Here is a 15627-nt window from a genome sequence, read left to right as displayed (position 1 = left end):
GCCTGTTCAGTGTCTAAGAGTGTGTGTGTTGCAGGTCCAGCATCTGTTGATAACCTGTCGGTCTGGAGCAACACGACCACAAGCCTGTCGTTCCGCTGGGCTCCGCCGGACGGGGAGTTTGATGGATTTGATGTGTTCCTGTATAATGGAGACGAAAGCTTGCATGATCAGAAAGCAGGACCGGTGAGCATGCAGGACTGTTCTTTCCATGACCTTCGACCTGGGGCGGCGTACAAGGTGGTGGTTCGGACCCGCAGTGGAGATCAGACCAACGACACATCCATCTGGGCCCGGACAGGTGAACAACAACCACACATCTGCCAGTTTTTTGTGTATTTATTCGGGCTGTCAAATAAAAATTTAAATTTGTAATATTTGTCGAATAAAAAAAACAACTAGCACATTCGAAGGCAAAAACGTTGTTGCTAATTGTGAAAAATGGTGGGAAAAGGCTCTTCCTGCTGACGAAACCCTCTCAGTTGGAGGAATAGTGCAACAACATACTTGACCAAACCATCGGCCAGAGCTGAGTGTGTGTGTGTGTGTGTGTGAGTGAGTGAGTGTGTGTTTATCAGCTGAAACTCTGTCAACAGAAAGCACTCAGCATGTGTGTGTGTGTGTGAGTGTGTGTATGTGTGAGTGTGTGTGTGTGTGTGTGTGAGTGAGTGTGTGTTTATCAGCTGAAACTCTGTCAACAGAAAGCGCTCAGCATGTGTGTGTGTGTGTGTGTGGGTGAGTGTGTGTGTGTGTGTGTGAGTGAGTGAGTGTGTGTTTATCAGCTGAAACTCTGTCAACAGAAAGCGCTAAGCATGTGTGTGTGTGTGTGTGTGAGTGTGTGTATGTTTGAGTGTGTGTGTGTTCATCAGCTGAAAAACTGTCAACAGAAAGCGCTCAGCGTGTGTGAGTGTGTGTGCGTGTGTGTGTGTGTGTGTGAGAGTGAGTGTGTGTTTATCAGCTGAAACTCTGTCAACAGAAAGCGCTCAGCATGTGTGTGTGTGTGTGTGCGTGTGTGTGTGTGTGTGTATGTTTGAGTGTGTGTGTGTTCATCAGCTGAAAAACTGTCAACAGAAAGCGCTCAGCGTGAGTGTGTGTGTGTGTGTGTGTGTGAGTGAGTGAGTGTGTGTTTATCAGCTGAAACTCTGTCAACAGAAAGCGCTCAGCATGTGTGTGTGTGTGTGTGTGTGTGTGTGTGTGTGTGTGTGTGTGACAGCGCTCAGCACTCTCTCAGATCAAGAGCGTCTGGTGTTTGTGATGATCAATATGTAGATGTAGAGAGTAGAAGTGTGTTTCTGAATGCCAGTTTGCTGTTGTGTGTTCATGTAGTTCATTACGCCAGGGTTGCCAACTTTGGGACTTTGGCTGGAGTGAGACACTGTAAAACTTCAGTGCGCGCGCGAGTGGAGAAAATTTTTGGCAGCCCTAACCCTAATTTAAAAATGTCAGTCCTTGACTTAGTATAAACCCTGATTTATGGGGAAAAAAAGAAAAAAAAACTAATAGAATGGAAACGTGTTTTCAAAATGTACAATTAATTTATTGATTGATCGATATAAAAAATTAAGATAGAGGTGATTAAATAACAAACATGTAAAACAACAACATCAAAACAATAAGAAATATCAAAACAAAGGGACACATAATAGTTATTCCACGCCCCATTGGCCGGCTTCACCACCTCTGCAGGAGCTCGTGTCGGAAGCAGGGTTCAGTCCGGTCATGAACCGTAATGCGTCTGTCACGTGACAAATGAACAAAAGACTCGTAAGGTAAAGTAATTATTTCTGTTCCCTGTAAATTATTTTTGACTGCATTATAATGATTTCTTAATTCAGAATATGATAAAGACTGCGTAGGTGGATGTGTTCGGGGAATTTGGTTGTTAAAAGTATAACATTTAAAGCCCCTTAAATGAACGAAATGACTCGAAAAAAGATTTGTTCATTTTAATGAACGAGAGAGAACAAGCGAGTCAGTAAAATGATCCGAACTCCCCATCACTCACAGGGTGCCATCAGTGCCAGTCTGTTCCTGGTGTCAGTCTTGTTCAGGCCAATAACTGAAGAGGTTCGCTCAGCTTCCGCATTTGACTGTGGCCGACTCAACACAATCTGGGCAACCTTTGATCATTTGGGGAATTTTAAAATGCCACTTGCCCAATTTGACAAAACGTAATTTGTAACAAATAGCTAGCCCACATAACGCACGTCAGACAACGTTCTGTACTCTCGGCACACAGACTGATTAGGCAAGGCTTCGTCTGTAGTGCAAGGAACACCATTTTATTATCTGCTTACCTTGACTGTCATCCAAACTTTCAAACGTGCATCAGTGGCTCCGACCATAGACAGTATATAAACGGCTCCGACTCCGAACCTATGCTCTGAACTCTCTCTGAACTTTCCACACGCAACTGACGTATCAGGTTTCAGCGAATCAACGATCAGAGAATACTGCAGTGAGAACGTTGTAGGCAGATGTTACAGCTGTGGGCTTTAAACTCCTCTCCTGTAGTCATCAACAGAAAATTAACGGATTGAGAGGGGAGAAACGTGGATTATGGCGTGACATTTCTTGCGTGTGCGTGAGAGCGTGAGATCGATGCTGAAAGCGTGAGTGTCACGCCAGATGCGTGAGAGTTGGCAACCCTGCATTACGCTGTGTGCTGAAGTGTGTTTCTGAATGCCAGTTTGCTGTTGTGTGTTCATGTAGTTCATCATGCTGTGTGCTGAAGTGTGTTTTCTCAGGTTACTGAAGCACAAACACAGTTTTATGCACTATTGTAACCTAATTTTCCTTGCATACACATTAAGGAAATTATATTATATTTAAGAACAATTGTTTCAAAAGTTAATGCACTTTAAAAAGTGAATATTTTTTCATTTCAATAAAAGATGCGATGCTTGATTTGGTTTATATTTGTTTATTGCGCTCGCTTGCGCCCTCTTGTGGACACAGGAGACAATACAGCACTTTTCTCCTCTAACATTAAATTTTGCCTTTAGAATTAGAAAATAATTTGAGTTTTGATAATATTTAAGAAATTCGCCATTCTGACAGCCCTAGTAGTTCAGTGTTGTGGCAGTTTAACCGAAAACGTGATCATATTTTCATCACATTTACTATTTTGTTCACATTTGACCATGAAAGCCAAAAGCTGTAATTAATGTCTGTGCTGTAATCAGAAGCTTTGTTAACCGTGTTCTGCAGTCCCTGCGGCTGTGACGTTCCTGCGTGCGGACAGCAGAAGAAGCTCTGAGAGTCTGTGGTTGAGCTGGAAACAGGCCGGGGGTGAAGTGAGCCGCTACACACTCCTGATCTACAACCCCGACGGGACTCCACACGCACAGCACAGTCTGGGCCCGGAGAGCCGGAGTCACGAGTTTCAGAGCCTGGTGTCCGGACGACTCTACCGGGCGGTGGTCCTGACTCACAGTGGAGATCTCTCCAACATGGCAGCCACTACCGGCAGGACGGGTAAGAGCGATCTCAGAACGCCTGAAGACGGGTCATTGGTACAGTTTCCTTCATCAGAACTGTAGAATCAATACTTGTTAAATGTAGTACTGATTCCCTTGATGGCTTTGCTATATTGTAGACCCTAGGCCTCCGGTCTCGTTCTCCTCTGGAGAAGTCACGAACACCTCACTGGAGATGACCTGGAGCGGTCCAGAACACACTGATTATGATGACTTTGACCTTCAGTGGACCCCCAGGGACCCTCTGTCCGTGTTCAACCCCTACCACAGCCCCACCTCCGGCAGCCGGATCCTGAAGGGCCTGTTCCCCGGCCGCCGGTACAACATCAGCCTGCGTACGGTCAGCGGTGCTGGCTCCAACAGCCCCAGCTACAGCCGGCCCATCTACAGGAGCATCAGGACAAGTCAGTGACCGCTCTAGTTTATCAGGCGTCTCTGCTGGAAACTGCATGTCCCAGACAGGCTCTATACAGTCACATGATAATGCTTAACCCTTGTGCGTCCTAATGGACTTTTTTGTCTTTTTAAAAAAAAAAATTGCAAACTGCATACATTTTGGCACAGGAGTGTATTTTTATTGGAATTTTACTATTTCACCCCCATTTCCTTTAAAAAATCTATTTTGCACCAGTAATACAAAATAGTTCCTCTCAGGACAAAAATGTCCCCATTGGAACCCATTAAAACTGCAATTTTTAATCCCAGGGACATTTAACTATAAAATTATGCAATCTTTGTTAACAGGATATTATTCTTTTGGAAAGGCTTCAAATTATTTATGTATTTTTTTACTATTTTTCCCGGATGGTGCAGTTTTCTCAGGTTTGGCCTATAAAGCAAATAGAGCCAAATGAATAAATTACGCAGCTATAGTTGTGTGGGTGTGTTGGTATGGATGTCAGAGTGTGGTTTGTGTTTGTGTGTGTGCCTGTAATATTTGCGAGAGAAAACTCAACTGCAAATCCAGCCAGTGTGTGTGTCAGTGGAGTTTGGGATGATCTGGGACTGCGCCCGAACACACTCTCACTGAAATCTCATGTTTTGAGAGATCAACCTCACATTTGGAACACAACTTGTTTAGATTTATGACTTTGATTTTCTAGCAGTTTTAGAGTTCAAAATGTTTCATAAAATATATATTTGAAGATTTCAGATGCGAAAGCCTGAAATTTCCTTCTAGAATGATCATTTTTATCAAGCTTGTATGTTTATGTTCACTTATTTCACTTTAATGGCAGTGAAAATTACCTATTAATTGTCATTAAAGTGAAATTACTGAACTTAAATATACAAGCTTGATAAAAATACTCATTTTAGAAGAAAAATTCAGAGGCTTTTGCATCTGAAGTCTTCATTTTATATAAATGAATGTTCATAAATCATTTTCATAAACTTAAACCTATTGAACTTTTTTTACTTCAACAATAATCTGCCAAGGGTCTCTTTAAAATAAGACCAAACTTAAGTCTGCGCTCCCAAGCTTCAAAGTTTTATGACAGTTTTTGACACGGACATTTTTGTCCTTTTGTAATTGTTTAATTGACGCTCAAGGGTTAACAGTGCATGACACCAGTACAATAAAGCACTGACACCAGTACAATAAAGCACTGACACCAGTACAATAAAGCACTGACACCAGTACAATAAAGCACTGAAGTGTAGTGTGTGTGTTGTGTGTGGGTATAGCAGTAGTGTGTGTGTTGTGTGTGGGTAAAGCAGTAGTGTGTGTGTTGTGTGTGGGTAAAGCAGTAGTGTGTGTGTTGTGTGTGGGTATAGCAGTAGTGTGTGTGTTGCGTGTGGGTAAAGCAGTAGTGTGTGTGTTGTGTGTGGGTAAAGCAGTAGTGTGTGTGTTGCGTGTGGGTAAAGCAGTAGTGTGTGTGTTGTGTGTGGGTAAAGCAGTAGTGTGTGTGTTGTGTGTGGGTAAAGCAGTAGTGTGTGTGTTGTGTGTGGGTAAAGCAGTAGTGTGTGTGTTGTGTGTGGGTAAAGCAGTAGTGTGTGTGTTGTGTGTGGGTAAAGCAGTAGTGTGTGTGTTGTGTGCTGTCTCCAGGGCCCGTGCGTGTCCAGGGTCTGCACTGCCGTCCGCAGAACTCCACGGCCATCAGCTGTTCCTGGACTCCTCCAGAAGCGGACTTCGACTCCTACACCATCGAGTGCTCCAGGAAGGACTCGCAGAAGATGGTGTACTCGCGGCGCACGCTCAAGGAGAACACCGTCTACCTGATCAAAGACCTGGAGCCTCACAAACACTACATGGTCTCCGTCAAGGTCATCTCTGACAGCATGACCAGCGAGGCGGCCGTGGAAACGGTGGTGACGATGATAGACCGTGAGTTAGGGCTTTTCATTCGATATAACGTTCTGACAGGAGCGTTCACTGATCGGCGTGTTCGTGTGTTCTCAGGTCCACCTCTGCCCTCCACTCGCGTTGAGGAGAACACAGTTCAGATCACCAAGTCCACCATCTTCTTCCAGTTCAACTGCAGCTGGTTCAGTGATATCAACGGCGCTGTGAAGTTCTTCACCATCATCGTCACCGAGTCTGATGGTTGGGAGACATCTTTCTTTATCTTTTTTGCGTCATGCACAGATAGCTTAGCCAGTCTCCTTACGCAAGCCTGTAATGCGATGATCCCTCTCTCTCTCTGGTCTAACCCAGACAGTGAAACCCAGCAGCCGAGCCAGACTCATCCTCTTCCCTCGTACCTGGACTACAGCTCCAACAGCTCTGTCCGAGCATATCAGACCGGCTTCATCCGCAGCCACTGCGACGAGAGCCAGAGCTCCACGCAGGAGTTCGAGATCCGCCTGGGATCGGGCATGGAGAGCCTGGGAGGACGGTGTGACCAGAAGCCATCGGCTGATGCAGCTCAGGATCAGCTGGTCTTCTGCGATGGGCCACTGAAGCCCAAGACTTCATACAGGTGATGGCCAGTCAGGAGCCTGTGCTAGTGCTGACCATAGATAAACCTAACCTCCCTCTAACACACATGACCCTAGGCTGCTCACACACGTGAAGGTTAAATGCTCACACTAATATTTGAGTTATTGTTGATCTCTTCAACTGTTTGTCTCGTGATCTTCAGACTCAGCGTTCGAGCGTTTACAAAACTCTTTGATGAGGATCACGAGGAGGTCCTCTCTCCGCTCTTCACGGATACGTTCCTGTCCAAGCCCTTCGTGACAGACGCAGGTACTACACACGGCTCGGCCACGCTGAGGGCGATCGGTCGGACGGACGTGTGTGTTAACTCCTCATATCTGTGTGTGTTCAGAGCCGCTGAGTGGGGTCATCGAAGGGGTCAGCGCTGGACTCTTCCTCATCGCCACCATGGTGGGGTTAGTCGTCCTGCTGATCTGCAGGCAGAAAGCCCACAAAATGTGAGTCCAGCTTTGTTAAAACTCCAATACAGTGAACATTGAACAATGAGACATGAGCACTCAGATGCTCTGACTGGAGGCTGAGGATGACGGTGTAGTGACAGGATCACAATGATGGGTTTGTGGGATCAGATTTCCACTACACAATTATTGTGACCAAAAGAATTCAGAATGACAGTGCTATCGCAAAACTTTCAAACTTTATGTCATGTTTTCTCCTTTTTGTCCAATGAATGATGGACAACGATGGGTTTATGATGATCAGTTTGAGTTGGAGCTGGTGGGTTTGTGAAGATGGTTTAGTAAATACGGGTTTGTTAGTGATGGTGGTCTATCAGTGATGGATTAGCAGTGATGAGCTAAAGGCACAATATGAACAATTTTTGGATTTACTGTTTTAAACTCCAGAAACAAATACAAAACAAACTTTGTTTTTGCCTGATTTTGTTGAGAATGATGTCACACCAGTTCATTTCTCAGTTTCGCTCGAAGTATATCGGGCCTTTAGGCTGCGTTTAAGTCCACTTTTTTATGCCCCTCTAACTTCCCTCCGTTTACTCGGATGCACATCTTTGCTTTCGTTGCACAAGTTCACACTGCTAACGCCCTAAGCCGTCGATCACCTGGGATCTGCTATGGGAGTTGCTGTTGTGACGTCATTTCTATAGAGCATTTTGGTCTTTGGATCAGCCTAATAAGTACATATGAGTAGACTCACTCCCTCTGTCAAAACTGAGGGGTTGAGGGTCTGTCCAAATAAACTTCCCTCGTCCACTTAACCAAGTTTGACGCACTTAAGTTTACAACATGTCTACACCGCTGCAACAGATAGAAGCTGTCCAGTGCAAATCCATTCGTCCTTCGTACCAGAAGTAACGCGAGCGCTTGGAGTGCGTCAGAAATATCAGTTTACTGTCGGCGATTTGACGTGTCTCATCGCGCTGCTTCCAGTGTAGACAGCATCACTGATTATAATGGATTAGTATTGACTTCGGCTGTGACACAGAGCGACATGTATTCAGATATAATTGAAGTATCAGGAAGTCATTAATTAGCGATGCTGGGTTTTTGTCTTTTCCAGGAGTGCACAAGAGCCTGTGGTCAGAATGAGTTTGAGAAGAGAAAGACCATCTCCAGGAACACACGGCATTGTCAGAGGGTACGAACCACCGCATTTATATCACCATAAAGCTTATACTAGAAGTTTTCTTTTATTTTCATTCTAAAAAAGATATTTTCTATATCAGGAAGAATCATATTATACTTTTATAAATACTATTGTTTGTACGTTGATTGAGTTTAAAAGCATGAATTCTTCTTTCAGGAACCGGCGTGTCTCAAGGTACTGAACTGCATCACATCACGCTGATCTGCATAGTTACAGCACACCGCATTAACTTTATCAGCTTTTTAGCATTACGTTATGCTAGATTTATGCATTGTTATATTTATGTATTATGGACGTATATTTTCAGTATACTGTATGTTCTTTGAATGAGCTCTGAATATCTATTGTGAGCTAGTGTTGTCTTTTCCAAATACAGCCCCATCAGCACCTCAACGTTTGAGTCCCATTTAACTAAACTTCGAGCAGACTCCAACTACCTCCTTTCTGAGGAATATGAGGTAAACTATCCTCCTTTTTTCTTAATATGATTCATGTTTCAGATTGAACACAGTAACTCTTCGTTCTGCTTTCAGGACCTGAAGGATGTTGGTCGTAACCAGCCTCAAGACTCGGCGTTATTGCCTGAAAACAGAGGCAAAAATCGCTACAACAATATTCTGCCTTGTACGTCTATACAAGTACCTGTATCTACTATATCTAATATTATTCCAGTATAGTTTTACTAAAACGGTGGTTTATGTTGACGTGTTCTTGGCACAGATGATTCCACACGAGTGAAGCTGTCCTATGTTGACGACGACTCCTGCTCAGATTATATTAACGCCAGCTATATTCCTGTAAGATCTTTGGTTATGCAAGTACATTAATGACAAAAGGCAAATGTCTTAGATGCGATAATTACATTTTTTGAGCATGCATTCTGTGAGTTTAACATGGTTGTGTAATTAAGTAATACATAATTCAACTTAAACATTTTGACAATTTCATCATTAAAAATACAGTAAATATTGGCAGATAGAGTTTGCATGAAAGGAGAAAGTATCAGTCAAAGGTTATCCAATGACACTTGACCAAACGCATCACATGGTTTCTTTTTAAGGGCAATAACTTCCGACGGGAGTACATCGCGACTCAGGGACCTTTACCCGGCACTAAAGACGACTTCTGGAAGATGGTGTGGGAGCAGAATGTGCACAACATAGTCATGGTGACTCAGTGTGTTGAGAAAGGAAGGGTATGTGCTATGATCACACATGATTCCTCTGCTCATGAGGGTCTTCTGGCATTCAGTGAATCTGAGCTTCTCTCTCTTAGGTGAAGTGTGACCATTACTGGCCGTTCGACCAGGAGCCGCTGTACTACGGAGATCTGATCGTCCAGATGCAGTCGGAGTCCGTGCTGCCGGAGTGGACCATCCGAGAGTTCAAGATCTGTAATGTGGGTTTAACCGTCTCTGTCCCTCGCAGATGACCTGTACTGGGAACGCAGGTGTGATGTGTGTGTGTGTGTGTGTGCAGGAGGAACACCTGAGCTACTCCAGGGTGGTGCGTCAGTTCCACTACACCGTGTGGCCGGATCACGGAGTGCCGGAGATCACGCAGTCACTCATTCAGTTCGTGCGGACCGTGAGAGACTACATCAACCGCTCGCCCTTCTCAGGAGCCACTGTAGTGCACTGCAGGTGGACACACACACACACACACATTATTACAGCATTACCTTGATCACAGTCTATGAATCAACCAGTCCCAAATGGAAGTGTCTGCTGTATGTCCAAAGGCCTGTAAAAGTGAATTAAAACAGAATATAGAGTTCTGCTGTTCTAGTGTAAATTCAGCGCACAGATTTTCCTCAGACATGCTAATTTTCAACAGTCAAGAGTTGTTTATTTGTCAGTTGCACAGATTGAAATGCTTTATCTATCCATCCATCCAGAAGTTCAGGTGAGAACAAACAGAATGAACAAAAACACACTTATTTCTAATCCAAGAGGAAGAAAGACAAGTACACCGCTTACCCAGATAATAAAATAATTGAAATGACACAACATTACACACAGTTTTATTTAGTTGTCCCACATGGGACTCAAACCCATTATCTCTGGATGCCTGTCGCTCATCTCGTTGAGCCACTGGGAAGACTCGTGTTCACACTGATGCCGGAGTTCCATAGTTCAAGTGAGAATTAACTCAGATTTTGAATAAAAATGCACTTAATGTTTTATTCAGATGATATCATTATAGTAGTGAATATTAAAAATCCGTTTAGTCATTTCTGTGCGGCTCGGGCCAAAGATCATCTGAGCCGATTTTGGACAAAACTGGGAAAAATGTTTAGGAGGAGTAGCAGAAAAAGTGTTTTTCATTTGCTTTAATATGGCGGACATTTTTGGAAAATTAGAAATTATTGTTGGAATTGGCATAAACGAAGGAACGTAATGACACTGAGAAAACTAATTTTGAACTATGTTATATGTTACAACACTAGGTGCCGCTGTGTTCAAACTACTCAGGTACCTTCAGGACATGGCGATGATGATACCTAATGAATTTTGTGCCAATGTGTCAAAACATTAAAAAATATATTACAATTTATGACAAAATTCAACATGGTAGCCCGATGGTTCGTCCGATCCTGGCAAAATCGGTATCCCCGGATTCGGCATAGACATTCCATCATGATTTTCTGATGAACTGTTCAAAAGTTATTTGCAAAAATAGCCATTTCTCAGGTCTCTGCGGTGGATGGGCCCTCAGATCATGGTTGCGATGAAGCTTACCAATGTTTCGTTTGATCAAAGTTAGGCCGAGGAATCAGTTGAACTAAATTTTAGAAACCTTTAGAAAAGTGAGTTTTTGAACTGGTGGTGGCGCTATAGAGTTGGTCTTAGAGACTCCAAAATTATTCATTATTCATTACTATCTCTACAATTGTGCCAAATTTCATAATTTTCTCATGTTCCGTTGATAGGGCTGACATAGACTTTCATTCGGGAGGAATAATAAGAAAACTAACGGATACAATAGGGGCTACAGGCCCCTAACAAACACAACTAACAATATAAAGAGCCCCTATTTTGCTATTTTAAAGGTTCTTAATTTTGTTTTGGAGTCCCTACAACAGGTTCACACGCATCCAAGCTCAAAAACACTTTAATCTCCTCATAATCTCCACTGCAGCGTCAGCTCTTTTCTCACAGCGTCTGAAACGCTTTGATCGAGGATTCAGTCTCTCTAAACCCCGCCTCTCTGAGAGCTGCTCTGCTGTGATTGGTCAGAAACCAAATGCTCATTATCATATCTTGATAATAACAGTAACAATGGCGTGGGTTAAACCGTATCAATCTCAGAAAACAGCGTCTTCTCGACATGAACAACACGAACCAAACTCTTCCAGTCTCAGATATACTACAGTGTTTGAGGGCGGAGCTAAGAGATGCTGCTCAGCCAATCAAGACCACAGGCTGGCATTATGCAAATGAGTTACAAACCCACGCAGGTTCTGCAGGAAATGAGACTGAATTGCTGACGACTCGTTTCAGTTCAGAAACACTGCACTGTGATCTTTTACATTCACAAACATCTACATGAAAGATCATATCTGATAAAGCAGTGCAGTAAGAGTGTGTGTTGTGTGTGTGTGTGTGTGTGACAGTGCCGGAGTGGGCCGCACCGGGACCTTCATCGCCCTGGACCGAGTCCTTCAGCAGCTCGACACCAGGGACACGGTGGACATCTACAGCTCTGTGTTCGACCTGAGGCTTCATCGCACACACATGGTGCAGACAGAGGTGAGGCTCGTCCGTCACACACACACACACACACACACACACACACACACACATGGTGCAGACAGAGGTGAGGCTCGTCCGTCACACACACACACACACACACACACACACACACGTGGTGCAGACAGAGGTGAGGCTCGTCCGTCACACACACACACACATGGTGCAGACAGAGGTGAGGCTCGTCCGTCACACACACACACACACACACACTACACATACGGGCAACACTTCATTTCCATGGTCCACTTCAGACATTCTAACTATGAGCAAACTGTCAAAGGCATGTCAACTACCTCTCATTATTGGTAGACTGGTATTAGTATATATGTATATAGAGAGAGAGAGATTAAAGATATGTGTCGTGTGTGTTGCTCCAGTGCCAGTACTCCTACCTCTATCAGTGTGTGCGGGACGTGCTGCGCGCCAGAAAACTGCGCAGTGAACAGGAGAACCTCCTGTACCCCATCTATGAGAATGTGCATCCGGATCAGCATAGAGGTTAGTGTGTGTGTGTGTGTGAGTGAGTGAGAGTGTGTGTGTGTGTGTGAGAGAGTGTGTGAGAGAGTGTGTGAGAGAGAGTGTGTGTGTGTGTGTGATGTTCAGTCTCATCTGATGGTGTGTGTTTCCTCACACAGACGTGATCTACTCCAAACGTTGATCTGCCGGTGGAAAAGAAAGAGGCCAAACACTTTAATGTCGAACACGCATGTAAAAATTGATCTGAAATGAGTTTTATATGAAGGTAATATGCTATGTTTATACCTAGATGTAACAGAATTATATTATGTACATATGTTATTCAATATTAATTAAGAGTTTATATCTTGCCTAATATAATATGCATCACTAATTAAAAGCTTATTTTATACGAATAAACCTATTATGAAACAACAGTCTGAAGTGTTTTCCTGAACCTCGCAGATTAAAGCTTTAAACAGCAGCGTCAGGTACGGTTGAATGTCTCTGATTTGACATATCTCTATTCCCACATTAAGGATCAATTTACATTTATGCATTTAGCAAACACTTTTAACCAAAGTGACCGACAAAAGCGGAACAAAAGGAGTTTGTGAAGAGCCAGCAGTATGTGTGAGTCGTGTGCTGTCCTGTGAGGCCAGTCTCTGAGGTGTGTGTGGATGAGGAGGCCAGTCTCTGAGGTGTGTGTGGATGAGGAGGCCAGTCTCTGAGGTGTGTGTGGATGAGGAGGACAGTCTCTGAGGTGTGTGTGGATGAGGAGGCCAGTCTCTGAGGTGTGTGTGGATGAGGAGGCCAGTCTCTGAGGTGTGTGTGGATGAGGAGGCCAGTCTCTGAGGTGTGTGTGGATGAGGAGGCCAGTCTCTGAGGTGTGTGTGGATGAGGAGGCCAGTCTCTGAGGTGTGTGTGGATGAGGAGGCCAGTCTCTGAGGTGTGTGTGGATGAGGAGGACAGTCTCTGAGGTGTGTGTGGATGAGGAGGCCAGTCTCTGAGGTGTGTGTGGATGAGGAGGCCAGTCTCTGAGGTGTGTGTGGATGAGGAGGCCAGTCTCTGAGGTGTGTGTGGATGAGGAGGCCAGTCTCTGAGGTGTGTGTGGATGAGGAGGCCAGTCTCTGAGGTGTGTGTGGATGAGGAGGCCAGTCTCTGAGGTGTGTGTGGATGAGGAGGCCAGTCTCTGAGGTGTGTGTGGATGAGGAGGACAGTCTCTGAGGTGTGTGTGGATGAGGAGGCCAGTCTCTGAGGTGTGTGTGGATGAGGAGGCCAGTCTCTGAGGTGTGTGTGGATGAGGAGGCCAGTCTCTGAGGTGTGTGTGGATGAGGAGGCCAGTCTCTGAGGTGTGTGTGGATGAGGAGGCCAGTCTCTGAGGTGTGTGTGGATGAGGAGGACGGCAGTGCTGCACTTCCATCTCTTCAGGAAGATCCCAGTGAGCCTGCTGGAAGAGTCCGGATAAGTAACAGTAAAACGCATGATATTCAAATGAAATGAGTAGACCTGTCACTCCCTCCTGACTCCACATCCATCCAGAAGCAGACATCCCAAGTCTCCCGGAAGTTCCAGGAGTCTCCCGCATATTGATAGCGGCTCCCTGATGCCCGCAAATCAGTTAAAATCTCCAGGAAGCAAGAGCGCGCAAACGTAGCGCGCGCACGACAGAGAGAGGGAGCGAGAGACCTTGCGTGTGTGTGCTAGTGTGCGTGTGTGCCTCGGGATTTTATCTCTACTCTCGAACCGAATTAATCAATCATTAATCACCCCCCCCCGTTGGAGATTTCTCACGTTTATAACGTCATGACTGACAGCTGTGATTGACAGGTTCTCTGAGCGAAGTAGTCACTGAAGCACCAACAGCCATTTTTTTCGGGATCTTCGGAGGACTGAGGAGATTGTATTTACTTTATTTTAACAAGCCTCTTGTCGTACTGCAATCATTTTTTTTAAATGTGTGCGGAATCCACTCTCCCTGAGTGCATTCTGCGAGAGTGAGGGCGGAGCGTTGATCTCGCGGCTTTACTTCCTGCTCACTACTGCGCAGGTCTGGTCCCGAGATCGCTACTGCGCAGGTCTGGTCCCGAGATCGCTACTGCGCAGACTCAAGTTCCAAGATGTCAGCGCCATATCGGGACTCTGGCGGCTTCAGTTCTCATCAATGGAAGAGAGCGAAGGGGCGTCGTCCATCTTTTTTTACAGTCTATGATCAAAATGAACAAATCTTTTTCCGAGTCATTTCGTTCATTTAAGGGGCTTTAAATGTTATACTACTAACTGGCAAATTCCCCGAACACATCCACCTACGCAATCTTGATCATATTCTGAATTAAGAAATCATTATAATGCAGTCAAAAATCGTTTACAAGGAACATAAATAATTACTTTACCTCAAGTCTTTCGTTTATTTGTCACGTGACAGACGCAATGAATGGATCGTTCATGAACGACTCATCACTTACGTTACAAATCAAATCAAAACAAAAAGCAGCAAGGAGGCGTCGTATGATCATTGAAACGAGTTTTATGATAAGGTCGGTGAGGATGGGAAAAATCTGACGCATAGCTTCAGTGTTAAAACTGATAAAATAATTGTCTGTGGTTCTATATGGGCTGTGGTAATAATTTTGAAAAATAATATCTCGCAGCAACATGGAAAAAAGGAACTATGAACTAGTTCATTTTTGGAACTGTGAGCTCAAAATTTTAAGTATATGAACTATGAACTGAACTAGTTCATTTTAAAATTTGTGAACTGAACTTTGAACTAGTTCATGTAGAAAGTGAACTTTCCCAACACTGCTTGCAGGTCTTGTTTGCTCATATCTTTGTAGTGAAGTATATGCTAATCCTGCTGACGAGTAAAAGCCTCAGTCAGGTCAGTGAAGGAGATGTAGAGAAGTGTCCTCTGCTCACAGCACTTCTCCTGATGATCATGCTGATCTCCCAGCTCTGAGTCCACACCGCGCCTCAGGAGAAAGCCTGCAGTCTGTAGAGCTGTACACGGGCGAAGGCCTTCCCGATGAGACTCCGGACAGACGTAGCAGCGCTGCGATCCCGCTTGTTCCCGCATGTCCCCCTTCACCCTCTGTCTGATGAATACTGTGAATTCAGACATCATACTCTTTCATATACTGTTCGCCCACTATATAGTGAAGTAATGTAATGTGGGATGCGGCCTGTGGCTCTCTCTGACAGGCCTGCAGTTTCTAACCATGAGCTTCTATAAAAACTTGACAGCATGCTTACTTAAGTTTGTCATAAAGAAATTTGGAATTATCTTATATTATCTGTGTAAAACTGCAGTGTGATCATACAGATGCTTTAACCGTCCAAATGTTTGAAGTCAGTCTTTAAATGTTTTTGAAAGACATTAATACTTTTATCCATCA

General features: G+C 44.4%; 1 protein-coding gene across 1 annotated transcript in view; it reads left to right on the top strand.

Annotated features, from left to right (window-relative positions):
• Nucleotides 1–12669, top strand: part of ptprbl (protein tyrosine phosphatase receptor type B, like) — a 44714-nt gene extending 32045 nt beyond the window's left edge. Inside the window, exons 14-32 of the mRNA XM_084095284.1 lie at nucleotides 35–298; nucleotides 3208–3474; nucleotides 3596–3880; nucleotides 5524–5802; nucleotides 5878–6021; nucleotides 6133–6397; nucleotides 6560–6666; nucleotides 6749–6854; nucleotides 7936–8013; nucleotides 8179–8196; nucleotides 8399–8480; nucleotides 8556–8646; nucleotides 8743–8819; nucleotides 9083–9217; nucleotides 9298–9420; nucleotides 9501–9664; nucleotides 11638–11773; nucleotides 12154–12274; nucleotides 12412–12669. Of these exons, the coding sequence (XP_083951410.1) occupies nucleotides 35–298; nucleotides 3208–3474; nucleotides 3596–3880; nucleotides 5524–5802; nucleotides 5878–6021; nucleotides 6133–6397; nucleotides 6560–6666; nucleotides 6749–6854; nucleotides 7936–8013; nucleotides 8179–8196; nucleotides 8399–8480; nucleotides 8556–8646; nucleotides 8743–8819; nucleotides 9083–9217; nucleotides 9298–9420; nucleotides 9501–9664; nucleotides 11638–11773; nucleotides 12154–12274; nucleotides 12412–12434 (2765 nt within the window). The 3' untranslated portion in view covers nucleotides 12435–12669. The remainder of the gene's footprint in view (nucleotides 1–34; nucleotides 299–3207; nucleotides 3475–3595; nucleotides 3881–5523; nucleotides 5803–5877; nucleotides 6022–6132; nucleotides 6398–6559; nucleotides 6667–6748; nucleotides 6855–7935; nucleotides 8014–8178; nucleotides 8197–8398; nucleotides 8481–8555; nucleotides 8647–8742; nucleotides 8820–9082; nucleotides 9218–9297; nucleotides 9421–9500; nucleotides 9665–11637; nucleotides 11774–12153; nucleotides 12275–12411) is intronic.
• Nucleotides 12670–15627: the final 2958 nt, after the last annotated feature.

This window comes from Abramis brama (assembly GCF_963993115.1).
Source record: "Abramis brama genome assembly, chromosome: 20".
Classification (NCBI taxonomy): Eukaryota; Metazoa; Chordata; class Actinopteri; order Cypriniformes; family Leuciscidae; genus Abramis; species Abramis brama.
Note: the sequence above shows the minus strand (reverse complement) of the source record. Positions and strands in the feature narration are given on the sequence as shown.